The sequence below is a fragment of the Dissoconium aciculare genome (assembly GCF_010015565.1).
Source record: "Dissoconium aciculare CBS 342.82 unplaced genomic scaffold K489scaffold_5, whole genome shotgun sequence".
Classification (NCBI taxonomy): domain Eukaryota; kingdom Fungi; phylum Ascomycota; class Dothideomycetes; order Mycosphaerellales; family Dissoconiaceae; genus Dissoconium; species Dissoconium aciculare.
Window position 1 is genome coordinate 1401805 of NW_022984955.1, and position 27519 is coordinate 1429323.

At 53.1% G+C, this 27519-nt stretch overlaps 9 protein-coding genes across 9 annotated transcripts; 3 read left to right on the forward strand and 6 right to left on the reverse strand.

Moving 5' to 3' along the window:
• Positions 1-2516: 2516 nt before the first annotated feature.
• K489DRAFT_318256 (uncharacterized protein) lies at positions 2517-3416 on the reverse strand (the record flags this gene model as incomplete). The annotated part of the gene is made up of 2 exons (XM_033601297.1): positions 2517-3029; positions 3093-3416. 2 exons carry the CDS (start codon positions 3414-3416, stop codon positions 2517-2519), a joined length of 837 nt encoding a protein of 278 aa, XP_033460803.1.
• Positions 3417-3750: 334 nt separating this feature from the next.
• On the forward strand, positions 3751-4427 carry K489DRAFT_388455 (UcrQ-domain-containing protein; the record flags this gene model as incomplete). Its single annotated transcript, XM_033606420.1, has 4 exons — positions 3751-3803; positions 3901-3926; positions 4085-4262; positions 4373-4427. 4 exons carry the CDS (start codon positions 3751-3753, stop codon positions 4425-4427), a joined length of 312 nt encoding a protein of 103 aa, XP_033460804.1.
• On the reverse strand, positions 4107-6019 carry K489DRAFT_401039 (uncharacterized protein; the record flags this gene model as incomplete). The annotated part of the gene is made up of 5 exons (XM_033607012.1): positions 4107-4597; positions 4660-5223; positions 5441-5582; positions 5686-5835; positions 5976-6019. 5 exons carry the CDS (start codon positions 6017-6019, stop codon positions 4544-4546), a joined length of 954 nt encoding a protein of 317 aa, XP_033460805.1. The 3' UTR covers positions 4107-4543.
• A 1359-nt stretch (positions 6020-7378) lies between these two features.
• K489DRAFT_409575 (uncharacterized protein) lies at positions 7379-8833 on the forward strand (the record flags this gene model as incomplete). The annotated part of the gene is made up of 1 exon (XM_033607601.1): positions 7379-8833. One exon carries the CDS (start codon positions 7379-7381, stop codon positions 8831-8833), a length of 1455 nt encoding a protein of 484 aa, XP_033460806.1.
• A 2181-nt stretch (positions 8834-11014) lies between these two features.
• On the reverse strand, positions 11015-12038 carry K489DRAFT_303265 (t-SNARE; the record flags this gene model as incomplete). Its single annotated transcript, XM_033600474.1, has 2 exons — positions 11015-11350; positions 11472-12038. Coding segments are annotated over 2 exons (903 nt in total), but the record flags the coding sequence as incomplete, so codon positions are not given.
• Positions 12039-14781: 2743 nt separating this feature from the next.
• Positions 14782-15195, reverse strand: K489DRAFT_409577 (uncharacterized protein; the record flags this gene model as incomplete). Its single annotated transcript, XM_033607602.1, has 1 exon — positions 14782-15195. The coding sequence occupies one exon, from the start codon at positions 15193-15195 to the stop codon at positions 14782-14784; it is 414 nt and encodes a 137-aa protein (XP_033460808.1).
• A 2898-nt stretch (positions 15196-18093) lies between these two features.
• Positions 18094-19581, forward strand: K489DRAFT_379773 (chromatin associated protein KTI12). Its single transcript, XM_033604730.1, has one exon. It carries the CDS (start codon positions 18554-18556, stop codon positions 19172-19174), a length of 621 nt encoding a protein of 206 aa, XP_033460809.1. The 5' UTR covers positions 18094-18553; the 3' UTR covers positions 19175-19581.
• K489DRAFT_379776 (uncharacterized protein) lies at positions 19454-21279 on the reverse strand. The gene is made up of 2 exons (XM_033604731.1): positions 19931-21279; positions 19454-19859 (listed from the first exon to the last, which is right to left on the reverse strand). The coding sequence occupies exons 1-2, from the start codon at positions 20838-20840 to the stop codon at positions 19573-19575; spliced, it is 1197 nt and encodes a 398-aa protein (XP_033460810.1). The 5' UTR covers positions 20841-21279; the 3' UTR covers positions 19454-19572.
• A 186-nt stretch (positions 21280-21465) lies between these two features.
• K489DRAFT_379777 (uncharacterized protein) lies at positions 21466-27511 on the reverse strand. Its single transcript, XM_033604732.1, has one exon. The coding sequence runs from the start codon at positions 27320-27322 to the stop codon at positions 21815-21817; it is 5508 nt and encodes a 1835-aa protein (XP_033460811.1). The 5' UTR covers positions 27323-27511; the 3' UTR covers positions 21466-21814.
• Between the last annotated feature and the right edge of the window lie 8 nt (positions 27512-27519).

A 27519-nucleotide genomic window follows, 5' to 3' on the forward strand; every position in this document is an offset into this window, starting at 1 on the left:
CGGCGCATCGAACCTGGAGCTTTCGAGTCACAGATCGGTTCCGAGGTCGTGTGCGATACCTACTGTTCTCACGACTGGTTACTGCGTTGGACAATCTATAGCTACGACCGGATGCTGTCAACATTGTTCTGAATGAGTTGAGCCCTTAATTGGACATGGCGTTGTGTAGTCTGGTGATACAACATCTTTGTTCTACTGGGTGCGCATAATCATAAGACGAATCAGTCGCCCTTTCGCGAACCGAGCCGAGGTGGAGGAACAACGAGTGGAGAGAGGATTGGATTTTCTTGCTCGTGTGTCTGTCAGGCTGCCTGAGGGTGGTGTGTGTGTGAGATTTCATTCCCGCTAGGCTCTCGACGCGCACCCTGCCCCGAAAAATGACATCAGCGGCCAACTCTTCCCTCATCACTCGCTTATCTCGCGATACATGTTTATGTTTGGTGGAGCCTACAGGATAGGATTCACGAACATGCTAGACTTCAGCTGATCGACGAACTTGCTTGCTTCAGCCGTGGCTGAGCGATATTCCAACCCGCTGGATCTCAGTCGCGACATGTGTCAATGTCGTCATGGTGGTTCGTCGGCACCGTTGGACCAGTCCGTCCAGCACGTATCGTACTGTAGTTGCACTATCGCTGGAGAACGTGCTTCATGATGGTTTCATTTCATATCGCACACAGGACCCAGATATGCCGCCGGATCGAATTTGCGCTCGATGATTCACAGGTTCTGTCGATCGCCTGGAGTGACCAGGACTTTTATATGGCTCAGCGAATTGAGGACGGTTGTGAATTGAATCAATATGGAACACTGCATTATGAAGTCTGTGAATGTCAGTTTTGCGCCCCTCTCGCCATCCTGAAATAAAGGATAGGATCCAGATCTATTCCCCTGGCGAACTCAGAAAGACCGTTCGACTTGGACCACAAAATCCTCGTCATCAGTATCGCAGCGTACCGACTAGTCTCAACACCGATCACCGCGAGCTGATTGATCACGCTTGTGTCACAACGGTAGGGATATCGTTGACCCATTGTTTCACGTGGTCTTCTCAAAAATCAGAAGCTTCCGACTACATAATGACGAAGGTCCTATCAATGTGAAACCATGATCGCATCAGATTGCTACAAACACCGATGGTATACGGCATTCTCTCGTGGATAAAAGTTTGTCAAATCTTTCATCTCTTCACGAGTGCCCTGTCGAATGTCAGAGGACTTCGCTTCGACGCAATAGACTGAGCAGGCTTGGTTACCAGGAATGTGACCATTTGCAGGTTCGAGCCCTCCTTGGGCTCAGCTCGCAAGGCTCAGCTCGTCGGAGATGCCTTTTCTGGCCTGAGGAGCCAAAAATCTGTGCTTTCCCGCCGACGAGACACGCGAAAAGCATACAATCATTCGCGCGGGTGTCGTGCTTGTGGATTTCTCGAAGTCAAAGCCGCTTCCGATCTGACAATACAACAAGTGTTCAGCACATCGCAACTATCCTGGTCTCAAGCTTGTTCTCGGACAATCAGAATCTCGAGGTTGGGACGGTCGTAGAGTGTCAACCTCGTGAAGTATCACGCGTCTTTATTTGAACGGTAGGAGGATTGAGCAATATGGATTACTGGAATATCGCGCCACGCATGTATGATGCAACTCTCTTGACTTCATTTCCGGAAAGATGCACCAAGTCGTCTTTCGACGTATGTCGACAGAGACATACCAACGCATCCAGGTAAGCTCACCTATCAGCTAGGAGAGGTGCTCATCATGGCCAGCATGTATCGAGTCTACAAAAGTCATGGCATTCAGAGAGGATCTCGTAGCATGTTTGCTCCCTCTCGACACCACCCAGGAGAGACTTTGAGACAACCTCGACACACAGAAGGAGAGGTAGAGTTGACACAGCCTTCACGTACAAGATGGCAATTTACCTCCACTCCGCCTCAAATGCGTTTCTAAGGCAAGCTGCGAACGTGGCCACAATGCTAGAAGCAAGAAATCGTTTGGAAACTCGTCGGGTCAACTTGTGTGCCATCAAGGGGCATCGACGGCGTTCGATGAGCAGCCTGCGCATTCGTGCGAGAATGTACTTTTGACTCGCATTGTCACTCTGCGTGAGCCCTCGATGCCAAAACAAATGGCATCCCCATCGTTGGACGTGTGCAGTGACCTGTTATACTTTCGATTGGCCAGGGTCAAATTGGGCGTAAAGCAGTGGAGAATATCCCAGGACAAATGCCTAAAGGTCAATACTATCATGACAGGGCTGTTGCTTCAGGATGGTGAAGAGCCGAGCTAAGGTCGCTCCCAAAGCTTGTGATAATAATTTCGTGACAGAAAGTTATGAATAACAGAACAACATGGCAGAGACTCTGAAGATATTGAGGTGCAATTCCACATATGGGATAGAGTACATGCACGGGTGTGGAGGTGAGTAGGTAATCCTCGATATACACTCCGCCAGATTCTTAGGTCTTCATTCAACTTTTCGCCTGTTGTACAACTCGCCACCCCTCAGTCGACCGCGTTCTACCCCCGGAGACCAAGGAGAAACTTGCCACCACCTGAGGCGTCGTTGCCTCCGGGCAGATATGAGACGTTGGGGTTGCCTGCGAGCTTCTCGGCGACGTCGCGCATAGTCTCCAATCTTCGGATCTGGATGAGACCGTCACCGCTCTTGGCCATGGCCTTCGAGATGACATCGGCAGCCTCGGATTCGCCCTCAGCGCGAATAACGTTCGCTTGTCGCTCTTGCTCTGCCTTCTCCACAATGAACCGGGCACGTTCCGCCTCCTGCTGTGCAATCTGCTTCTCCTCGACTGCCTTGGTGAATTCGCGACCAAAGGTCATGTGGGTGATGCTGACATCCTCAAGCGCAATGTTGAACTCAGTCGCTCGCTTCGTAAGCTCGGTCTTAATGCGCGTCGAAACAGCTGCTCGCTGGGTGATGAGCTCAGCAGCATCGAATTGGGCGACAATGGCCTTCAGGACTTCGTTTCCGATTGATGGCAATACCCTCTCGTCATAGTCGGTACCAAGATTCTACGAGAGCATTTTCCGTCAGCTTTGGGCATACTGTGAGCACCAACAATCATGGCGACTGACCTGGTAGATCTTTGGTAATTGTTCCACATCTGGTCTATGGAGGACTCTCAGCGTCAAGCTGACCATTTGCAAGTCTTTGCTGCCAGTCGTTGTGCTGATGTTTCGAGGCTTTGTCCGGACATCGAATGTGATGGCTTTCTGGAGCCATGGGACGAGGAAGTGTGTGCCTTCGTTAGAGATCACGTCCTTTACACCCTGTAGACGATCGAAGATGACGGCGCGGGTGCCGCCCTTGACATCGTACATTGATGCTGAGGCGAAAGACATAGCTACCGCCGTGGGGACGGCATACCGGTAGATGTTGTTGAGCGTATTGGCTGCCATCGTGAAAAGTCCGGTCCGAAGGAGCCAGGTGTCGATGGGAGACGACGAGTGTGATAGGCGGTATTGGCGAAGATTTGATGCCTATGATGATGTTGTCGCCGTGAATCGTCTCCGATCTCGAGAAGCACCCGCGTCGCCGCATCATGGATCCAGCAGCCAATCCAGGCATAGGCAAAGCTATTATGGCACGGGCCGTGCCGCAGCTCCTCCCATGATTCCGAGCTTCGAATGTCACAACGAGCCGACGACTTCTTCTCCTTCGACAAAGCCATTGCCGACGAATCAGCACATTTCGCCATCTGGACCATTTGCATTTCGCCCGCCAACAATCAAAATGAGAGCCTCGCAGATTCTTCGTGGTGGTGGCGGTGAAAAGAAGCCTGGAGTGTGAGTCGCATATCCTCCGAAAAGAGCTGGGCGCAAGGCGACGGGTGGAGATACGAGCACGAGAAGGACACAGAGCAATTTGCTGACGGAAATACAGCTACCTTGGTCCATGGGGTGATCTTGGTGAGTAGCGATGAGCTGAGATATGTGAAACGTGAACATTCGTGAATATTCGTGCCCTCGAGGCCCACCCGCGAATGCCCGACTTTCGCCGAGGTTTCGATTGTGGACACCGACGCGCCAGCAACATCGCACTCAGCTCTGACACCTCATTCTTTCAGGTTCCATGCCCCAGAAGGGCATTGTCCACTACGGTCTTGCTCAGAACCGACAGAACCCGCTCGCTGGTACCTCCCGCGCCGCCGTCTTCAACACCTTCCGCCGCACTCGCAACCAAATTCTTTACTGGTCGATTCCTCTGCTGGTCGGATACGAGCTGATGGAGTGGGCGACAGAGCGGTAAGTAGCTTTGCGGTATCAAGAGATGGAGCGATCATGAAATAGACGACCTCGGGGCCAAAGTTTCTCGCATCAGTAGGAGAGTAGGCACATGGCTAATATATTCACAGAAACCACTACCTCAACTCAAAGGCCGGCCGTGCAGAGTTCGCTGACGCCGAGTAGACAACCTTTCCAAGCGAAAATTTAGAGGCATCGGCACATGGTCATGTTTTTCCTTTGTGTATACTGCTCCAGCAAAAATAACGGATAGAAAATTTGTAAAACAAATGGAAGCGACGTCATGAGGCCCACCGCAAGCTGTACCCAAATACCGTTCTTCGAAGCAATTCGTCCTGTGAAGTTTCCAAGTCAGCACTGATACGTCAGCACGTTGAGCAGTGATCGTGCCACCTACCCCCGGATCCTCCTCAAACATGACTTTCTCCATGGTCTTTTCGAGAATCTTTTCTACGACAAATCCGCCCTCCCGTGCCAAATCAAAGAATGCGAGGTCCTTCTGGAACAACCATGGCCGATATGGCGTGAAAAACACTAGCGCTTGTGCCGATGGACTCCGAGTCAGAGCGTCCTGAACGCTCCTCACCAGCTTGTGATGCTCGGAGTGATTGAACAGCAAGTCGGCTAGGATCAGCAGGTCAAAGCCGTGAGCCGGTCCCTTCGATGGCAGCTGTTCCACCAACGAGGATACGTCCGCGCCCCAGAGGAAGCCAGCTGCGGAGATGTTCCTCGGGCTGGGCAGTACATCACACGAGTCAATGTTCTTTTGTAGATTCGCAACTAAGTCATGATCCGGGTAGTCTGTGACGACCACATGTGCTGCCCCATTCAAGGCCGCGATCAAACTTGGCAGACCGGCGCCAGCCCCCAGTTCGAGCACAGTCTTGTCCTTGAGCAGCGTTGCCTTGTTTTGCTCAAGGTAGTCGGCTATAGTACGGCCGGCATTCCATAGCAAGTGACCCTACACATTGATGCGATCAGCACCGATCTACTCATGTTTCCGTGCGGGAAACAAGACGAGTACAGGGTCATCTTTTTGCTAGCAACCAACAATGATGCGTGCAGAGAACGTGAATACTGTACAACGTAATGAATGGTAGATTCCTTCATCTTGCATCCAGACTACCTGGAAGAAAACGCTTGACAAAGAAATCGAACCCTTGCTACAGACGACCTACCCACAATGGAGAACTGCCCACCAGGTGCAATGTGAGCGTCTGATGGCTCAGAGTCTGATGCTGCACCTGTGTTGGTTGCTTTTCGGGCTTGTAATAATCTGTCGGCTCGGCGAACAAATCCAGGCCGTTCTCCTCATTGTCACTGTCCATCAAGGTCAGATTATCGTGGCGGGGAGCCAAAGAGAGTGTTGCGAATAATCGATAGCTTGGCTTGGAGAGGTTGTTGTGTAGGCGTAGACGGATACCAGTATCTGTGTGAGAAGCTTGGTAACGGGAGAGCCAATTTCATGAACAGTGCAATCACAATGGGCACATCTGGTACACAACGTCCCGCAAAATCGATCGCGGCGTCTGTGTCGCAGCGGAATTTCAATGCTGCTCCGAGCTGCTGTGGTCTGAAAATTTCATGGTACATAGGTAGTCATCATTATTATTACACCTGGGCAGTCGTGCTTGCCCGGAACCTTAGCCTACAGTAGCATAGCATTGCAGGTGGCTTTCCCGCGGCTGAATATCATTGATCTCCAGCACGCACAATATTTTGCTGAGAGGCTTTGGGAGCATCACACCGGAGAACATTTTTTGTCGACTGACGCGCACGATGCAACGATTGTAGTGCTCATCCGTAGTTATCCGACACGAGCTTGATTCCGATGTTGACTCTGCCAAGAGATTGCGTGTCCCATCGTGAGAAAAAAGACAACCACGGAGAGCATTTCGTGAGAGAACACCTCCGTGCCACCCGACTGAACGAATCTGAGCCTAGAGCAGCCCGCCTCCACTCCACGCACCGCCTATCCAAGCCGGCTCACTTCCCAGATGGGCTTTGGAGGGAATTGTAGGGTGGTCGAGTTTTCCTCCGTGGCATCGCTGGGAGGAGGTCCCTCTTGTTCCTGAGAATAAAGATGCCCTTCGGATCTGTCACATAAATAAGATCATTGTCTAATCTCCTGATCTGTCTTTCGATCATCTCTGCCGTCCGCCTGCTCTACGGCAAAGGAGACCGGGGACGGCTGATACGGCCTCTTGCACTCGAATCGAACCCCAACTCCTCAGCCAGTCAGTCAGTCAGTCAGCAACTCATGCATCCTGCCCGAAGACTTCCAAGACCATCGTCTTCTACCACGAGATCATAGATCGCCCACCAACGGCCAACAATCGCTTTCCGGGGTGTCGCGAGAGAGTGGTCTCTTCCGTGTCTCCCAGGAGCGGAGCGCGGTGTGGTGGTCCGTGCGCGTAAACTTGCTCAGATCGTCCGAAAGAGGGAACTCCCACTCCTGTCTGTCGGTACATAATAATTAGCGACAACGTGAGGTGAGTGGACGGAATGCCTTAGGGCGTCTAGCACCGACATACACTTTTCCGGCCGCGATGTTGGACCCGTGGACCCCTCTTGTTCCGTCGTAGCCCGCTTGTTCACCACCAGCACGCACCTGAAAGACCCCATCGTCAGTTCAATAGAACGTTGTTACCACGAATGGGGAACGGCCGGTCAGCCAGACAGACAGAAAAAACCCACCGGACGCAGGTGAGCGTCTGCTAGGTCTGCGGTGCGGTTGGCATGTATAAGACGTGCTGGCCCGCATTACGTCGTGTGGGCTAAGAGGTCCACCATAGTCGTCCCCCTACCTGTCGATTTCTTTGTCAGGCACGACACAATGTCGCCTGTTTGTCATTCTTCCCCGAGCGATCACTTCCCGTTCGCCGACATCTTCCCTTCTCTCGTTGATCTCTCTTGTGAGGGTGTTCTGACTCGACGGCATCGGATTCGCATTCCTCACGCTGAAGAGTCACTTTGTCGTAGATGGACTAGCGATGATTCACGTGTCATGGCGGACTCTCCCTGCGTTTGCAATAGCTGATAGATGAAACGCCTCGCAGACGAGATCGATCCGATCACAATTGCTGTTCCATTTCCACACCCTCACAGTCTTCGAAATGGAGCAAGATAAGCCTTTCAAGACCATCGAGCTGCTCGATTCTCGCACAAAGCAGTTGTGCAAGGTCGCTTGCATGTCTTGCATCCGGGGTCACCGAACAACGTCCTGTGGCATACCCGTCTGCCGGACCAAAATTTTCTGGACCGTCAAGAGACCGGGCCGGCCTTCGAACTCCTGTACTTGTCGCTACGGTGCCACTGGAGGCTGCAAGTGCGTTGTGGCGAGATCTGCGTGTCCGCACAAGTCGAAGAAGGGCGAGAAGCGCGCAGGCGAATGCCGCTGTGATGAGCAGGGTCGATATTGTTGCCTCATAGAACCCGATCACTGGAAGCTGCTCCTGGCGTTGCAGAATCCTACCGTCGACTTCTACCCAAATCGTGACGCTCTAGAGAACCGCCATGTGGTCAGTTCGTCCATGGCTTTTTCGCCGGCACCTTCCTTTATCACTTCAAGTCCACATCCGTCGAGTGGACTGTCGACCATGTCACCCACAACGCCTAACATGCCTCCGATGCACACCATGATGAACGGCTTTAGTGCCTATCCACAACGACCGAGCACCTTGTCGCCACAGTTCGGTGTCTTAGCAATGGACTCGCCACTCAGTGTCGCACAAGACGCCATGGTGTGGGAAAGCCAAAGTCCGCTGGCGGCCCGGGACAGCGGAACACAATACGCATATGCAGGTTCGCAGCAGGAGTCCGGGTCGTGTTGCCAGCCTGCGACACCGACCGTCCCTACCCTTGGTGTTCCTTCGCCTCAACAGCAGCATCAGGAGATGATAGGTCAAGCAGTCCCATTGACGAGCCCATTACCGACACCACAGCTGTACAGCAACGAGCATATTGCAGCAGCCACGACTGCTCAAATGCAGCAGACCACGCCTGCCTTCGACTTCCAGCGATTGCAAACCGACTACTTCAACTATCAATTTCCATCCGCCATCTGTCAGAACTGCGGTCTGTATGGCTGTTCTTGCCGCAACTGTCCGCCCGTTTTTCAAAATTTTGGCACTACCTCGTGGGCACAATATTGTGGACGGAAGCACGCTCGCGAAGCGCCGCCCCCGCCGACACTGCCGGTCATCGCACCGAAGATTGCCCCTCCGCAACAAACCTGGATGGCGGAGCAGGTCGTGCCCAGTATGCAGGCCGATCAGCCGATCGTGCACGACGGATTCATACAATCCCCGCCGTTTCCTCTTCCTGATCAGAATTTCCAACTGGACTTCAGTGATCTGAATATGGTCCCCCCTGTCGATCCTTTGGCTTTCGATTCTTTCGTTCTGGGATCTGAGTTGTTGTTGCCAGCGGGCGCAGATTCTTTGAACCTAGACGAATACCTTCTTTCGGATTTGAATAACACATCGCACGATGCTATGGAGGTCGTCAACGAGGTCAAACCCGATGACGATCAGAGCGGTGGAGGCGGTGGTTGTTGCTGCGGGGGGTGAAGAGAGCCCTCGATATTTCGAAAGCTCATCATATCGTGACTGGCGCCAGCCCCTGCTCGTCTGACCCAAACACAGATTTCACAGGGCGAGGGCTTCCATGATTGCAGCAGTCTAGATCATAGGCCACCTATCATTCCCGCTTTCACAGAGCGGGTCGACAAGCGTCGAGGAAAAGAATAGATCTGACTCCGACTGAATACTGGTCAGCCTGCCGAACACTGCTGAAGACTAATAGCCAATTATTAAGAGCAAATCTGCTACTTTACTGGCGACAACGGGTGGCGACCCGACAGTCAACACTACCAGGTTTTGGAATGGCTTGATCCGATCATTCACAGACTCAGCGATGTTCGAAGTCATACGAATCTCCTGTGGGCAGCGTCACTCCAGACAAATCCCACGAGGGTAATCGGGCAGGGCCAACAATTCAAAAACGGCGAGTTGCAAGAGCAGAGCTGCAGAATCTCATTCAGAGACGTAGAGAGACATCTTAACATGATGCCATATTTTCTCCAGGCTGATTCTTGGAGGGCAAGGTTGCAGCCAGTGACGAAATATGGCAAGGAGTGGCCGAGCAGGATCCCCCTTGCTTGAGAGGCATACCTCCGTCTCTCATCAAGCCTGCTCGGGAGACTTCTTCCACCAGCTCCCGCCGCCGCCATCATACATAGAAAGACGAACATCGCAAGATGAGGGGCAGAAAGGAAGAGGAGTGACATGACGAAGAATAGACATGACCTCCCGATGATGAATAGCAGAGGAAGAGAGAGATGAGAGAACGACCATCCGAAGCAAATCAATACACGCGGCGTGCAATATGAATCGTGTCTTTTCATGCGTGGTATATCAGGGTCATGGAGCATCACTGCCCTGACCGACTTGTTGTCCCCCATAGCAGTCCCCTCCGAACCGTCCGCAGCACCGTGCCGCCAACCCACGACATCGACCCCTCCTGTCATGACGACCCCGAACCTTGATTTCCCACGACCGTCCTCCTGGGATCCGAACCGTTCGAAATATCGGCCATCTCCTCTGTCCCATTGTATGTATATTTGGTATGAATCGAAACCATGAAATCGAAGGATCTGTCGAGATCCAAAGCCTCGCCCGGCGACGTGCATGATAGACGCGAGAAGCACCCGGTGACCATGACAGGTTTTCATCCGACGACATCGACGCAGATGCCAATCATACCACGGATCTACCTCGTCGACAACAACAACACTAACGACGGAGCAACTAGATCCCGCGAAAGTAAAAAGAAAAGAAGGAGAAGAATCAGTACGGCAAAAAAGTCGGCTTTTCTTGATTGTTTCTCCACAACACAAGCCAGGGTGTACGCAGACGAGGATCGATCCCCCCGAAAAGGCCCGCCCGTTTCCAATAGAGACATACAAGTGGTTGCGAATCCGGCGCCTTTTCTCATCGCATCGGGATCGCCGACATCCCCTTCTCCCTCCTCCTCCTCCTCCTCCTCTTCCGCCTTTTTTCTTCTCCCTTGACGTGATCCCCTCGTCGGACGTCAGCCGCGTGACACCGATCCACCCTTGATCCTGCCTGATTCGAAAGAAAGGCGTGTGATCAGCGGTGGAGACCGGTCGCGGCCAAGGTGACGGTAGCAGTAGCAGCAGCAGCAGCAACAGCGAGATAGGCGGGCGGTCTGCGATGGAGATGCGGGACGCCGAGGAGGTCGCAGCGCCAGGCACAGTGGTGTTTCCAAGCGAGCCAAGCGCGGAAGAGAAACGGGAGGCCTAGAACGCGAAGGACATGAATGCCGCGAATCAGCCTCGTGCTTTTTTTTTCAGGACCGGAAGTGAGGTTTCGAAGATCGGACGAGATGGGGGTGGGAAATAGCACTTGAAAGTGTGGTTTAGAAATTGGTGGGTTGTTTTTGGTACAGATATTTTTTTCGTGAGGAAGATAAATGATTCATTCTTTGCATTAAGATTATTATTGACAATGATGATGTTGGACGATGGAGAGGTGAGCCGACGTGGAGGGTATTGAAGATTGGGACGGTAGTCGGCCGAGGAGTTGGTGATGGGTAGAGCAGCGGGAGGAAGCTGGAGGAAGACGACTTGGGGTATTTGAAATCGAGGCCGTGCAGGTACGAGATTTTGGGGTTGCGAAGGAAGTCATGCAGTGCTGGGCTTATGCTCTCGGGGACTATTTCGGTTTGCCCGGGCCCACACCGAAGTATAATCCTACGATCAATCCGACGATGATCAGGATGGCGAGAGTGATGAGGAGGCACCACCACTTGAGCTTGCGGGCGTTGCGCGCCGACTTGATGCCCCTGTCGAGCTGCACGTTGCCGGCTGTCGTGTCCTGCTTGACCTGATCGGTGTAGCGCTCGGCTTGCTGGATCGGCTCGTCCTGGAGGATGACCGCGGTCGCGAGCTCCTCCATAATCTGTTGCAGTTCGAGGAGGGTGCGCTCGATCTTTTGAATATCGTTGTGTCGGGCGCGAACGGCACCGAGAACGCTGTTAGCAGTCGCGGAGCGGTTCGATCGGAGCTAGAGACGACCGTGGTCAGTGACGAATCGCGCGGAAGACAGAGAAGACCACAATCGCGAACGCTGGGGATTCGCGACAGTCTGACCGTCCTATGGACGGTGGTCCAGCGGGCAAACTTACTGCTTGTTGGAAAACGCCCTCATTGCCCCAGTCGGCCTGCGTCGCCTCCTCCACCTCGGCATCCGTCGCATCGGGGTTCACAATGCGGTATTGCCGTGCGATCTGCTCCCGGTAGCGTCTCTCATAGGTGGACTCCTCTTGACGGTATTCCTGCAGCTGCTTGGTGAAGGAAGATTTGAGCTGACCGACTTGAGTGGTCTTGATGGTGTGGTTGGAGGTGTTGATACTCCGGGCGGCGTCGGTCTCGAGGTATTTGATCTGGTCCTTGATCGAGGTGTTGAGCACTTGAGTCTGGGTGATGATCGACTCCAATTGGCCCGAAGAGGTCGCGTCCGGCGAGGAGAGGGCTCGCTGGTGGAGCGACGCGATCTGTCCGACGTGGGTGGTCAATGTGCGAATATCGGCCTTGACGGCTTCGACGCGCGAAAGGAAGTCCTGCTGGGACAGCGTCGCGTGTCCGGCGGCGGCGGGAGCGTACTGAGTCGTCGGCGCAGTCGAGGCTGGAACGGACGTGTATGGGTTTGACTGTACGGCATTGTCGCCGCCGCCGTACGGGTTTCCGCCATAGTCGGCGTATTGATTGTAGGTAGACATGTCGGGATAAGCTACTCGTGCGCGTCAAGGGGAAGAGGAGGAAGAGATGCTGGACAGGATGATGTAGAGGGATACGACGCCCGAGAGAGATGTCGTAAGTAGTGTATGCGGCAGTGCGACGACCAATGTACGGTGCGCGCTGTATGAATGCCTGGAGAGAGGAATGAAAATAGATGCAGGTGTAGAGAGGTGCAGGTGGTTGCGGGTGCAGGCAAGTCCACGGCTGCCGCTGATGCATGGGCGTGCAATTTGGGTGGGCGGGCGGACTGTGACGCGGGAGAGGAGAAATGAAGGGCATGGGAGAGAGCCCTAGTGAGTGACGGTTGCGGACAAACGCGAACGGGCAGGCAGGCGGCGGATTCATCAGTGCGACTGACTGACTGACTGACTGGACTGCCCGAGTACATCAAATGCTGCTGCACAGTTTCCTGTCCCGTCGCAGAAACCACCATTCAAGCACGAGAGAAGTCCCCCATCATCGATAAACCCAAGGATACATAGGCGGTAATGATAACGACCAGCATTATTGGAAAGGGAACGTTCGTACAGCAAGCTCGCTCTCTAGCTGACACCATCCGCCAGAAACCCGATCATCGAGGATTTTCTTTTGTATACATGCATGTATGTAATTGACAATGTTTCAAGATTTGCCGAAGGAAATGAACGATGATGGATGAGTGGGAGAAAGAATCCTTGGAATGCCATAGGAGGTACCTGCGTGTGATGGTATGGTATGGTATATGGTATGGTATGGGACGGGATTCCACCAGATCGATTGGATCTCGCGTGTAATAAGATGTGGAGGAAGCGGAGGCATGTCCCATCCTTTCTCCTCTCTCTCTCCCTCAGATGAGAGATCCCTCCTGTCCGATGGGTGCACTCACGGCAACCTCTCTCTCCCTCTCTCTCTCTGTCTCTCTCCCACGCACCAGCTTTGCTTGGAATGAAGCAGTCCGCGCAATCTCATCATCATCACACACACACATCCTCTTTCATCGTCGTCCCAAATCCCACGGGCCACGTGCATATCCGTCCAACTGCCCCCAGCTGTACCGTGGATGTGAAATTGTCGTCCAGCGGTCGGTTCCAGCGTGGTAGTTTTATTATTACAGCATTCCAAGATAGTGTATACACTACACTGATTCTTATACCCGTGGACAGTACTGTGTCGCCTTCTATTTGCCCGAGAGCACATGTTGTTTCCCTCCACGGTTCGGCACAGATATCCTCCATCGTTTCCTCCACCTCCGGACCGCACAGGACGTTGCTTGTATAACGGCCGCCGTGGTGGTGTAGCGTCCGGGTTTACGAGACCCGAATGGCAGGACTGCAGGTCCCTTCTGTCCAAGGCGCCCATGGAGAAGAGACAAGGCCATTGTTCCCATCGTCACAGCCTATGATGATAACAAACAATTCTCCATAACCAGCGTAATAAGATGCGAGACCCAACAGTCATCTGTCCACCCTGCCGACCGAAACAGGCAGGCAGGCAGGCAGCATCGAGTCCATGTTGCTGGTTCGTATCTGAGAGAGGAGACACTGCGCCCATGACATCAACCCCCGACAAGGGCGGGCTCCTCTTCACCACCACCACCATTGTCAGCGATTGGTGATGTGAAGAAAATGCCTTGTTGGTATTGTCTCTGTGTTATCTGTGACGACGATGGAGGACAGCTGAATCCATTGTCTCGTCGCAGCAGCCAGCAGCTTTTCTCATCTGTAATTGTAAAGCCGCCCTCGGCATTTGAGACGAGATTTGACGTCACCGCCAGCTGCCTCATCCATCATCCGTCATCATCATCAACATCATCATCAATTCTCATCATTGCAGCCTGAATCTTCCGCAAACGAAAGGAAAAAGGAAGCTTGCGTTATACCTATGTACATAAGCGCTTACTTCCATGTCGCAACATTCCACCAACGATCACTGTGCAGCAAATGACGATGTCCCCCCTCCCTCGAAAGGGCGGCTGCCGTGAAGATCCGCATCCAATCTGCCCTCCAGGGCTGGGGAAACTCCGGGCGACCGGAATTTCCATCTCGGCTGGCAGGCAGCCAGCCAAATATTGCGTACCTTTCTCCCCGACAGTGTTTACTCATGTCGCTAGTGAGGCAGGCGAGACGCTTGACGGCGACTGGCGGATGAGAGAGAAAAAAAATGGATGTCCATCTCGCTGCGAGGCGACTACCACGCTTTGCTGGTGACATAGACCTCACGCCGATACCGTTTTTCCAAGAAGACGAAACGAGTGAAAATTAATTTGGAGTAGAGAGAAGTGACGGGAAATATTTCCCCGACTTGCAGTTTTCCCCAGATCGCCATATGAACCCTCTGTTATACGTAATGAACCACCGATCGCCGTATGTATCACGCGATCACGTTGCCTCTCTCTCTCTCCCCCCTCTCCCTCCTCATTGAATGAAGTAGCAAGTGTGAAAGTAGAATTGGAAAAAGAACCTCTCCAAGGTAAACCCGCTCAAACGCTTGCAAAAGAAAGGAAAATTCCCGCAAAAGGACCCTAAAGAAATAAGGCCGAAATATGTATCCGTCATCAAATCACTCCGCCCGCGTGGTAAACCGGCTGGGCCTCGGCCGCCTCGCATTTGGTTCGGAGATAGATCCCAATCGTCAGATCGGTCTGTCTCTCGCCTTCGTGCGCGCATCATCAAAGGTGTTTGTCGCAACCCTCAATCGATTTGTGATGTCCGATCCCTCTCATAGTCCACAGTCACCGAGGTCTCTTGCCAGACAGGCCATCTCTGCGCGCTTGGCGGCTTCCGCGAGGAGGCTGAAGTCTTGCAGATATTGCGCTGTGTTGGGTACGCCTCCGTTGTGGCCACGCTGACCGATGTAGGCCGCCGTCATGTGTGGTTGTTGGCGTTGTTGCTGTTGTTGCTGTTGCATTTGTTGCTGTTGCTGTTGTTGCTGCTGGAGCATTTGATATTGTTGCTCTTGTTGCTGCTGCTGCTGGCGCATCTGCTGTTGTTGCTGTTGTAGTTGTGCGGCGTTCATGTTGTTCGCTTGTGATGGGAGTGTAGCGAAATATGTCGGTCGTGGCGAACTCGCAGGTGACGGGAGAGGTCCTGCCGAGCGGGACGACATGGTATATGTCTGTGAGGATGATGACATGGCTGATAGGTCTTGGAGCGAGGTAGAGCTTGGAAAGCTGGTCGAAGAGGCGGTGGTCGGCGTGGTAGGAAATGAGGATCGAGTGGAATCGTATGGAGAGGACATGTATTGTTGAGATCTCGAATCCATCGATCGATGTCAAGAGACTTGGAGAGGAAGTTGTCACCCGCAGAGAAGCAGAGTTGGAGCCTGAGCGGTGGAGCGAGAATATGTATGCTTGGGTCAGGAGCTGGTGGTGTCCGGCAGGCAACGATGAATCACAGGTCGTGTCTGGTGGTGAAGGCGCTTGCACAGGAGATCGGCGTGGGAGAGGCTGGCAAGAAGAGCCGATTGCAAGGTTGTTGCTGGAAAGAAAGAGGAGATGATGGAGCAAGGACGAGGATGACACGGGTGAGGAGGACTAAACAAGATTTCGGGAAAGCATCGGTGTGTCATATATGGTTCAACAGGTAATAATAAGAAGCAACAGAGAAAGATGAGTTTGACGGGTCTAGATGTCAAGCGGAGCAAATGACGGTCGGTCAGCCCGATACCTTTATCCTGAGTTACCTAGTAGGTGACATGAGATCAGACGGGCAGGTACGGTAGTATTGTACAGCGCATGCAGTCCTCACTGTTGGTTGGTCGTGATGAACGGCACGATTAGGCTCAAATCAAGGGCCTTGATCTCCCTTCCTCCGAATACTGACGATGATGAGCGAGGTGCATGACCCGCATACGAGCGAAAAGCTTGGAAAAGTTTAAAAAAGCAATGTCGCGTTGACAGAGTGTTTTTAGGATCCGGTAGTGGTCTCTCGGTCGGTCCACGGCAGAAGTGAGAACGCGAGGATCGTCACCCGGGAGAAGACCGTGGCTTAAGGCTAGTCGCGGCGCAGTTCGGTCGATTGTGAAGAAAACGTTTGACGGTCACAAAAGAGACGAGACAAGACGAGATGAGGTGAGATGAGACCAGACGGATCGCCAGAAAAGAAAAACGCCGAGGTGCAAAAGCGAGGACGAGGCATGTGCGTATCGATTGTGGAGAAATGAAAGAAAAGGAAGCGCAATAAAGAGCTGGAGATAGTGTGGAGCAGCATCTGGAGATAGCGGCAAAGGGTGGACACGGGCACGGCAAGGGCATGGCATGGGTACCTCGCTAGGTAGGCAAGGCATGCAACGACGACGAAAAATTCCCGCCCAGCAACAGCCTTGCGCGCGCGCGACTTTCGACAAAAGCAGCCCGCAGTCTTTGATGATACAGCACTTGTAGTACTGCGAGTGTGCAACTACCTAGGTGCTGTAGCTGTATTGATGGGCAACATGCAATATCACGTCGGAGACAGGGATCGGGGAGGAGATGGTGGAGTCGGTCGCCATCCTGGATCCTTGTTCCAACTGCACATGCTTTTCGTTTTTGATTTCATCGTCTCCATCTAGCCTTGTCATGCAGTACATACTATACATACCTAGGTATATCGCTGTTGCCAGGGGGTGTACGTACGACATACCTCATCATCATTGTTCTTGATTGCGCATCATCAACACCACCTGGGCACCTAGCCGAGGAGAAACTTCCGCAATTCGATCTCTCTCGACCGCTAGCATTTCCCAACACCGACTGTGCGATGATATATTCACGCGAAGATTCATTGCCGCCAAATTCATCGAGGCCTTGGATCGCATATTTGACTTTTACGAATCCGACAAGTGAATCCCAAACGCACAGATCTGCGCTCGGCGCATACTATAGTCTCGGCTTAACGTCGATTAAAGTTGGGGAGCAAGGACAACGGCCGTTTCTGCTGGAAAGACCCTGGATGCAGACCGACTGGACGTGCGTCGGATCAAAATCGCCGCACTCATACAGTGCAGTACATGCAGTAGCCCGACCTCCATCACGATACCAATCGTCTCTCCGACCGATACACCTTCATATCGCTTCTCAGGCCGATTTGTCCTGGTCGGCTCTCGGATCAGCGTTGCCTGTGGCGTGGAGAGTGCATGTGCATTGTGCTGTAACTTTTCACTCGTCTCGCACGAGGATATGTGTGTACACCTACTGTAGGTCCAGTTTGTACAGTATCTCATTGTCGGTCGGAACGGACGGTCCTGTACACCGCAAAGTATCTGCTCGAGGAGGGCGTTCAGACTGAAATAGGAAAATACAGTAACAAGTACTGTGAATAATATATACTGCGGCCTGTAAGATACCTTTACATGCGAGAGTCCATCCAGCATTGTTATCATGTAGGCACGCAAAGACTTCCTCAAACGGGTATGGATGTGTGCGATCCAGCACATACGATATATCACATACAGTAATGATGACAGTAATGGCCCCTCGAGAGCTCCACGGGTTACAGGCGGTATCACTAGTACCTCGACAACCGAGTAAACTTGGAAGCTCCTACGTACTCTGGTGGATTATTACCTAGGTACCGTTGATTTCCAAGGCTCCTACTATTACTGATGAGCAACGCGCGCGCCTTCCTCGTTCAACGAAAGGTATTGTTTGGCATGGATTAAAACTTATCTACTAGGTAGGTAGTGAATTGGAAGCAGCGTTGCGGATTCCTCGTTCTAGAGCAAGCCACTGCTTGTAGACCACCAACAGTAGGTCTTCGTGGGTGCGGGCGGGAGTCGAAATGTTCAAAGCTCTATCATCATGAACAGAATCGACCTAGGTACTCTTGCAAAATGCCCTCCAGAATATCATCCATCTTGTTCGTAGACCAGCGCGGAAGCCTCCGTCGTAATCTTCAGCTGCAAGCCCGCCCGCCAGAAAGCATGCCCACCCAGTCAGCAGCAGACAGAACAGCGATTGGGACAAATTTCTGCCACCACTGTACGTCACCGTCGCAGCACACACGAACATGCATCATTGCGCATTCAATTGCAAGGACTAGATACCAGCCCAAGTTACAACTGTATCGACGCAGAATCATACCCTAGCAATCAAGTGGAGTGTGCCGCCTTTCCTTTGTGCCCCTCCCTCGCCCACATCAATCGGCCTCCACGGTCATGCCGGTAAGCCCTTTGCGATGGCATAATCCCAATTGAAAGCTATCTCGCACAAGACAATCCACTCCGCACGACTGATTCGGCTGTGTCTTCTTAAAAGTTGCTCCTCATTTCCGGATATCCCTCCAGCGGGAAGACGTACCGCAGCCGACAATTGATCGAGCACTTTGAGCGCAAGATCGCCGACTCCACCGACCCGCGCATCAAACGATTACAGATCCACCACATCGACGATGATGGCCTCGCCCTCTCCCGGGAAGTCTATGCGACCGCCAAGGCCGAGAAGGACGCGCGAGCAACGTTCGCCTCCGCGATCAAGCGATTCCTGACGCGAGATGCGCTGATCATCGCCGACGGCATGAATTATATCAAGGGGTTCCGTTACCAGCTCTACTGCGAAGCGAAGGCCGTGCAGACGACCAACTGCGTCGTGCATGTCGGCACGCCCGGTGACAAGTGTCGGGAGCTGAACGAGGAAGCGCGATCCACATCCTCCAAACCCTGCTACACCCCCGAAGTTTTTGACAATCTCGTCTTTCGGTATGAGGAGCCGAACGGGATGAGCCGCTGGGACAAGCCGCTCTTCACAGTCCCATATGATGATCCCGAGCCACCCTACGAAGCGATCTGGGAAGCTCTCATCGGTTCTGATGGCAAGGCCAAGGTGGTCCGACCGAACGCCGCGACGGTGTTGAAGCCGGCATCGGAACAGAATTACCTGTACGAACTGGACAGGACCACTTCGGATGTCGTCGCTTTGATCACGAGCTGGGCGCAAGACCACGCTGGCGAGAGTGGTGGAGAGGTGGCCGTCCCGGATTCAGAGCGCAATTTGATCCTGCCCATCGCAACGCCTTCACTACCACAGCTGCAGCGTCTACGCCGGCAGTTCATTGCATTGAATAGGCAACACAGCCTAAGCAAAGCTCGCATCCGGGAGTTGTTCGTCGATTATCTCAATGACTCATTTCAGTCTTGATCTGTGCTGATCAATCGAGACCCACAACCTCAGTGACGCAGCTCCTTCTTGATCTAGTCTGCGGTCGTGCTGGCCTGGAATGCAGTGGTCGTGATGCGCGCAGAGTCCGACGATGCCTCGAAAGTCTGTCGTCTCCTGAATATCTCCGCACCAGCGAGGCGGAATACTCGACCTCGACTCGATCTTGTGCGCCTTCGAACTCGACAAGGTGTGCCAGAGCAGTCATCATCGTTTCTCAAAAGCACTGGGTGCTACAGCAACCACCACGACGAGACTGGCGACGATGAGTCCGGCTGCGACAAAAGTCACCAGGAGGATGGAGCCGCGCGATGCCGGAAATTTGCCTCGAATAACGTAATGTTGACTCTCGAAATAGCGATGAAATCCGATGAGCAAGATCAGAATTGCTTGATGGGTTCGATGTCAGCATAGAATCCCAGGTGGCTGGCTGTGCTGTGGAGAAGCAGACGCCACCGCGGTCTTTCCAATGACTTACAAATGCCGATGAAGGTGGCACCGAGAGGCTTGCCGACTTGTCGTAAGGATTCGGCAGTCGAGGCTAAGATGTGAATTTGGTTGCCGTCGGGAGTCGTGATAGTGGTGTTCAGCCGGAAAAGTTGCGTGACAGCGATGCCGATGCTGGCAAATGAGAGCGATGTTCGCAGCCATGCAAGGAATGTGCGTTCTGCAAGCATGTTGGTTAGCAACCCCGTCCGCATCACACCGCTCTCGTAGATACATATTCGAGAGACAAACCCAATGCTAAATGGTCGCGCGCGACACTACCCTTGTTCTCCAATTCCACACTCCCATATTTCTCTGCAAATCCCTTGAGCCAACTCTCGCGGCCCCGGCGGCTCCCTCCTCCATCCGAGCTCGATCTTCGCGCCGTTTCTGCGTCCCTTGTCGAAGATTCTCCGCCGCCGGACCTCGTAGACGGGCTCTTCTTCCGGGCTAGAGCATTCGCGTCGTGTTCGTCTTCCATAACCTGATCGTAGATCGACGCTCGTCCATCCCGTGCACGAGTCCCATCGCCGGCTCGGCCTGTAGTACTTGCTTCAGCAGCTCCATAATTGGCCTTCCCCGAGCTGCGCCGGATGATGGCCGTGCTCTCGTCCGCACTGCTCTCCATGAAATCGTCTGGAAGTCGAGCAGCTATCCGCCTCCGGGCGTCTGGGTGTGGACTAGTGCGGAGTTGGCTCGGTGAAAGGGTCGATTTGCTGGTCCGTCTCGGAGACGCAAGCCGTGATGGTAATTCGGGAAGTTGGTGTTTGGCGGTGTTGGCGATCGGCGAGGAGGACGCGGGGACGGCGGTAGTGATGGCGGTGGCCTCGGGGACGACGGAAGATTCAGCAATACCATATGTGTATGGATTGCGAGGTCGGCCGTCGACGTCGTGTGCAGCACTCTGACCATCGCTGCTCGTCCTGCGCGCGACACCATCGCGCTTGGCAATGCCGCCTTCTGCCAAACGCACCGAATCGGGCGAGGCGGAATAGGTCGGAACCAAGGGCCGACTTAGGTTGGCGGCGGTCCTCTGTGCTGGATCGACCGGGCCAGGCCGCGGAGTGGAAAGGGAATCATCGGACGATTCTTCAGAGGCCGGCAGCGAGTACGACTCGGATGCCGTCGAATTGGACACGGGCGAGCAGGGAAGGGGCGCCATTGGAGTAGTTGCGTCGCGCGCTCTCTCTCTCTCCCTTTCGCGTGTGCGCGCGCACGCAAGCGGGACACACGAACCGGATAATCTGGAGCTAGGGGAAAGCTTCGCTCCTGCCTGCTTGAAGGAGGAAACTTCGTACCGATCACATCAGAAAAAGAAAAGAAAGCGAAATCGTCTCCTCCTCATCCTCGGACGGGAGAGAGTTCCGGGACCGAGCTGATAATTGTACTGTGCTGGACTCTGCTGCACGTACGTAACGTGTGGATAGAATAACAACGACCAAGGGTGTGCACGGGTCTGTTGCCGACAATGGCGCGCTCTAGACTCGTTCAAAGCTTTGTCGTCTCAACTTTGTGTGGAGCTGGAGGAGGAATTGAGAACATGGAGTCGTTGCCAGTCGGAAGGGCCACACATTCTTCTCTGTATCCTCGTTGGGAGGTCTGGTTTGGTTTACGATGCAGCATTGCTTGTCTGCAACCCACAGTCCACCCGAGAGATAAGGACGTCATGCGCAGGATTCGGTACTTACAGCAAGTACTGCTGCACACGGTACCGACACGGAACCACGGCAAGAGACCTAAGTGTGTACTGTATAGTATGACCTCCTGACATTTCGAGATACCCAACGTGGTCGGCCATTGGGGATGTCGGACATCGATGCTATAGTAAGAATGAGTGTGCTCCGGTATGAAAACATGAAAATCACAGAGCTACGCATCTTGCAAAGAGCGGACAATAGTACACACATGTCCGCTAAAAGCACCGTTTAATAAAACAATGCTGATCGGGAATGAGATCAGAGTGAACAATAATCTATCAATGAATCATGATCGGGCGAACTGATCCAGTACAAAAGGTAATGACCTCGCAATCCATTTTGCCCCTCAACGCCTCGCTCAAAGACTTGATCTTCTATATTATGGGCCAAACGTTCAAATCTCCGGAGCACCATACTCCGTACAGCACAGTCCCAGTAGCTACTCTGTGACCTCGACGCCCAAACAAGCCAACATGCTTGCAATCTCCTTCATCACTTTCCCTTCCAACACGTTCTGAAATGCGCCGGAAGTAGGTGTCCTTTGCCATCTTGCCTCGAGGCTGCTGGTGGCAGTGATGCGCTCTCGCAGAACGCGCTTGTTCCGCCATAGCCCTTCTACTTTGGCCTTGACTGAAGCGACGTCGAACGCGAGCTGGGGAATATCGGCCGCGTTAATGCCCTCTGCTGCGCCACGGGCAATATCCGAGCTGACAATCATTGCAATCATGGATAGACTGTTCGCTTCTGACACCATGCTCAATGTGATCGCTCCGCCGTGTGGGTTGCGCAGACTCGGCTGCTCGTTGTCAAATGATTTGACGACCCGCTGGAGTTGCTCCGGGAACGTGTTGAGGAAAACGGCGAGCTCGGCGGCCACCGGTGGACCCACGGCATCGAGGAGGTTGAGGCAAAGGGGAAGGAACCCCTCAGTCCATATCGAGAACATGCGGATAGGCTCGTCGAATGGACCTCTACCGTTTGGTTTGCGGAAGTAGTTCGAAAGGTTGGCAGCGGACAGTCGAACCAGCACGCCATCTAGAGCCAATTGCTCTGCAATGGGTCGTATGGTCGACATGGCGAGCAAGAAGTTGATTGCGATCTCGCCATACACAGGATCGGAGTCCGTCACTTCCGCTAGTTGATCTGACCAGGAATAAAGGCTCAAAGCACCTCGGATCATGGATGAGCCAGCGACAACGTCCGCGAGGAGCGTCTGTATTGAGCCAATACCGGGCACCGACACAATGGCCTGCAGTAAAGCTGTGAGGAGCGCAAAATCACCTGGCAGTGCCAGACGCACATTGCTGTGTAGGTCAGCGCACAGCGCTCGGAATCCAGGTGCGATAACTTTGCTAGCAATATTCACCAGGTGCGTTGAGGTACTAGCGGGCAGGAAATCCATTGCCTCCTTGTTGGCCGCCTGGTCGGATTTGTCGGATGTCATATACGTGTGCGGCTGAATCGCGAGATACAGCACCTGAAGGAGACGACGGTAATATTGCACATCCTCTAACGCAGTAGCGACTTCGTAATCGACCGGCGATCGCACCAGAAGTTCCCAAGCCGCTGGAAGCAGATCTTTCATGAAAGGGCCGTTGACTTGCAGCGCGACTAGCCGCGATGCGATGATGAAAGCCAACTCCAGTCTCAACTCGAGCGCTTCTGCCATGCATGGTTCATCGAGTTGTGCTTGAGAATTGGCGAATAGACATTTCTCTGCTACCTTTGCAGCTGCAGTGTGAAGCGTCGGCTCGGCATCTGCGCATTCGCACAGGGTAGTTGTCAATGTTTTCCAACTTCTCAGTAGCTGCATTTGTGCGTGCACCAGACTCATGTTGATGTTCGCACGAGCAAACTCGTTGACGAATCCTCCATTTCCGCTGCCAGAGCCACCGGACCAGGATGAATCATATCCTAGAACACTAGCAGCAAAGTCTCGGTGGTAGAAGTATTCTGGTCCATAGTTCACGGGTGCAACTGACGACCGCCGGAAGCTGCTAATATAACATTGTGGGAACCTTCGAGAAACGTTGTCCGCGAGGTTCTTGTGGAGAGATCTGTTGTAACCATCCACAGCGACACCATAGTCGCGGAGGAATGTCAAACGGGGAATGAGGTATCGTAAAATCGTCTTGTTGCCCGTCTCTAGACTGGCGTGGACATTGATTGCAAGTACGTCGCAGAGGTACGCGGCCATTTCATATTCCGAAGCTCGACGAATCTGAGCGTCGCTCGATACTGCGGGTTCCTTGAATACACCTTTCAGGTCGTCTAGCCATGAAACGGTTGCTCTAAGGAATTCTGGATGATTTCGTAGTTGTTGTGTCGACCAGACTAATGTTTGCTGGGCCAGAGCGAGGAACTTCAGCATGCCGAGAGCGCGTTCGGGGGCGAGGTTCGCAATGTTCGACAACTGATCCAGCGCATAGGTCAGCACCGTCTTGCCCTTGAGCCTTTCTGGCTCTCCACCTTGGCCTCGTGCTTTAGGTAGACTGCCAGATAAAAGGAAAATGCCAAACCACTGCTGCTTGCCGGCCATGACTGCTGAGAAGAAGTCCCAAATTTTCCGTTCGCAGAAAGCGTCTGCCAGAGGACGGTCGAGACGTGTCACCATGGTCAGGAACAGATTGGCTGTATGCCTTTCTAGAAACCCGAGAAGTGAAGGTGGACTGGCTTCGCCGGATGCCGTGATCAGGACAATTTCAGCAAGAAGTTGAAATATCTTAACCCTGTATCGATGGTCGGTGGCCAAGAGAGCAGCCATCATCGGCATGGTTTTCATTAGATCTGTGGCCAATGATATTGCGCTTGAGCCAACAGAGATCTTGCTTCTTGAAATCGACACACCAGATCGCTCGCTCTCAGAGCTGCTTCGGACGTCTTGGGCAGAACGAATCACTACATTGAGAAAGTCCAACAGTGAGTTCGTTTGCCCGACGACACTTGCCTGTACTTGTGTTGGAATGGTGTCTTCCGCTGCCAAAAGCCCATCAGGAAGGAGCCGGGTTACTATCTCTGTTACGGGGCTCGGGCCAGTATCTGGCGCGCAGGAATCACGCAAAGCACTGGCCGCGCTGGCCAGTACACCTGGTACTGTGAGTGAATCCTGGCCAGATCGCCCAACCCCATAAGCACACGTTAGTAACTTCGAAAATGACGTAGAGATGAGCACTAGAATCTCGCTTCGTTCTGTCGGCACTGAGAACTTCCACTCGGGTATGTTTTGAAGCACGTCGAAAAGAATTTTTTGGAACGCCAAAAGCACAGCGCTCATTGTCCTCTCAGGCGTCGAATCGCGCAAGTCTCTGGTGTCTTCGAAACGGTTAGCCTTTGCCCTTGGAGTGCTTGACTTGCGTCGGACGAGCCCATTGATGGCATTCTCTAGTAAGTTGGTATGCAGTTGAACACAAGCAGTGAGGAATCGATAGCGTCCTAGTTGAGCTTCGCAGCTACCAACAACTGTTCCCAGGGAAGCGGCGCCGTCTACCACTCCTAACAAGCTACTACGTGCCATTGTCGACCAGACCCGCTCCGGTGACAGTTTGACGAGGACGTAGAAGAACTCAGTACATGCACTCGCGAGTTCCAAAGATCCGTCTTGGGGGTTTTGATCAAGAAAGCCTATGAGCTCTGCCTCGAGGATCTCGGCGATGATGCTAACAATGTCGAGTTGGTCAGGCAGTGCATTGCTCAGTCGACCCAGAAGATGCTGTGCGTCCGCATGGTCTTGCTGGTCCCGCAGAACCGCTTTGAGAAGGCTCACAAACAAATCTATGATCTCGGCAGCACCTACGCGATCGAGATATGCGCCGGGTGCAGCAGGTATTTGCGTACTGTTGGGCATGAAGGTGTGCAGCATGAGACCAAGATACTCAAGGCTTGAGTGCTGATGATTGAGTCTGAAGACGAACGGCCTGGGCTCCTTGACGATGGTTCCTGTGGTGCCCGCAACGACAATGACGGTCGAGTCATTTTCTATCGATTCGGCCCCTGCTATGGCTTTAAGATGCGACGCGCTTGAGTTCCAGGCAAAGGATCCCTGTCGTGGCATGAACAACGGCAAATGCTCTGTTAGCATCATCTCGTTGCTGTTCATGTTTTCGTGTTCCAACTGGTACGAGCTGAATCCCTCAGGTACCATGACGGTAAAGCTTTGCAGGTTATCGAGCAGGCTTATCACATTCAAATCGGTTGCTTGACCTGTTTCATTCCTTGCACTTGCGAGAGCTGCAAGCAATCGTATTAGAGGCGAGGACTCGTACGGATACCGGGCCATGGCTTGCTCAAGTACAGCCGGACGAAGCTGATTCTGATCAGACAATACCCGACCGGCGAGGATCTCCGAATGTAATCGAGCGGCATCGCTATTGCCGCATGGCGTGAGGAGCGCGAGCAAGGCTTCCAGGATCTCGCCACCGTATTGTACCAAGGTCACGGTATGCTTGAGCGCCTCAAACAATGTCTCCTTGCTGATGTATGTTACGGGTGCATCGGATGCGGAACCGAACAGAGCTCCTAGGGTCGACGCGAGCATGGTGATGACGCTCATCACGCCAAGACCATCAACGGCTGCCATGGCAAACCATCGAGACGGATCATCGATAGTCTCGGGCACGCTTCGACTCAAGATATCGGTTGCCTTCTCGATGTCGGACGCCAGAGGGCCCGGATTGCGCTTTGACAGTTGGCCTGCATCATCTGCACTTGGATCTTGGTGCAATCGGGAAATTTCTTGTATTACAGCGGTGACAGCGCTCCAAGCGAGAAGAGCTGGCGCCGCGAGGCTCAGGCCTAGAGATGCGCTCTCTTTGAACGCCTCGTTGATCGATCTTAGACATTCTGCGTCCCCGAGATATGTAATGTTCTCTGCTGAACGATCGTCCGGACCAACGGCGCTCAAGACTTCCGCAATGACCCCCTCCGCGCGAAGTATTTCGATGGAAATTACAGAAATAAGCAGCTGTGCCGTGGAAACATCGAGTCCGGCTGCTGCGAAGATCGGTCTGCTGTTCTGCAGGAACTCGATCCTCTTCATCAACACGAACCAAGATGTCACCAATGAGTGAGGAGGAACTCCGTGTAAGCTGTACAGGCTTGAGAGCAGCAGTTGGAGTAAGCAGACGATGTCCGATAAGTGTGCTCTCACGAATGATTCCTGTAGGCCATTATCGACAATTGCTTTTGGCCAAGCGCTCGTGTCCTCAGCCGTGTTGAGAACAGTGCCGATCTTCTCGATAACCTTGTGAGAGAAATTGGCGAGCCCAGAAGGAGTTTGACCACTGCAACGGTCGTTTGCAAGATCATGCCCAAGCTCATCGATCCACACTGGCTGTGCTGTTGATGCTTGCACTGCACCAGGTCGCGAGCCTAAACCTCTTCCTCTACTGACTGCGCAACGAGCAGCAAGATGTGCGCTTAATTTCAAGATGTGCGAGCGCTCAACAAGGAATGTATTCAGCAGCGCTGCTCGTCGAGTTTCCTGAGTCAACTTCTTTCCTTCTTTTGATTGCTCTCCAGATCTAGCCGTATTGGAATCGTCGGAATTCGCGGCGCGGGAAATTGCTGGTGTGCCTGCAGTCAGGCTCGCATTCGTCCTAGACTGATGCTCGACAATCGCCAGCCGCAGAGCACCAAGCTCCTCTATCTGTAGCTCTTTCGATAGCCATTTCGCATCCTCTTTCAATTCGTCAAGGTCTAACTCGCTCTCCGCCGCTTGAGTGACATGTATTGGAGCTATCTTTGTTTCGTAATCCCCTGCGCTCTTGGGGGAAGGCCGGGGTAGTGGATCCAGACAATTTCTCAGACAGGAGAGAGAGTCCGGATCATTCACGAAATCGTGCAGGTTTTTGTTATCCACGTTATCGCGCAAAGCTATGTATGCTAGGCGCCATCCGATCAGTTGGGATTCGCCCGTCAGGCACTTGTCCAGTGAAGGGAAGTAGCTCATGTCTGCAGCTGTCGTTGTCGCGTTGTATGATATAAATTCGGCCAGGCGCAAATGCTTCAATTGTATTTCGTGGCAATACCGACCACATGCAGGACTGTCCCAACTGCTTCCATCACGAGTTCGATATTTGCTGTTTGCCAATTATTCCAGCTTTCATGTCGACTTGCGACACGCCACTTTCACGCGACGGTTGGCTA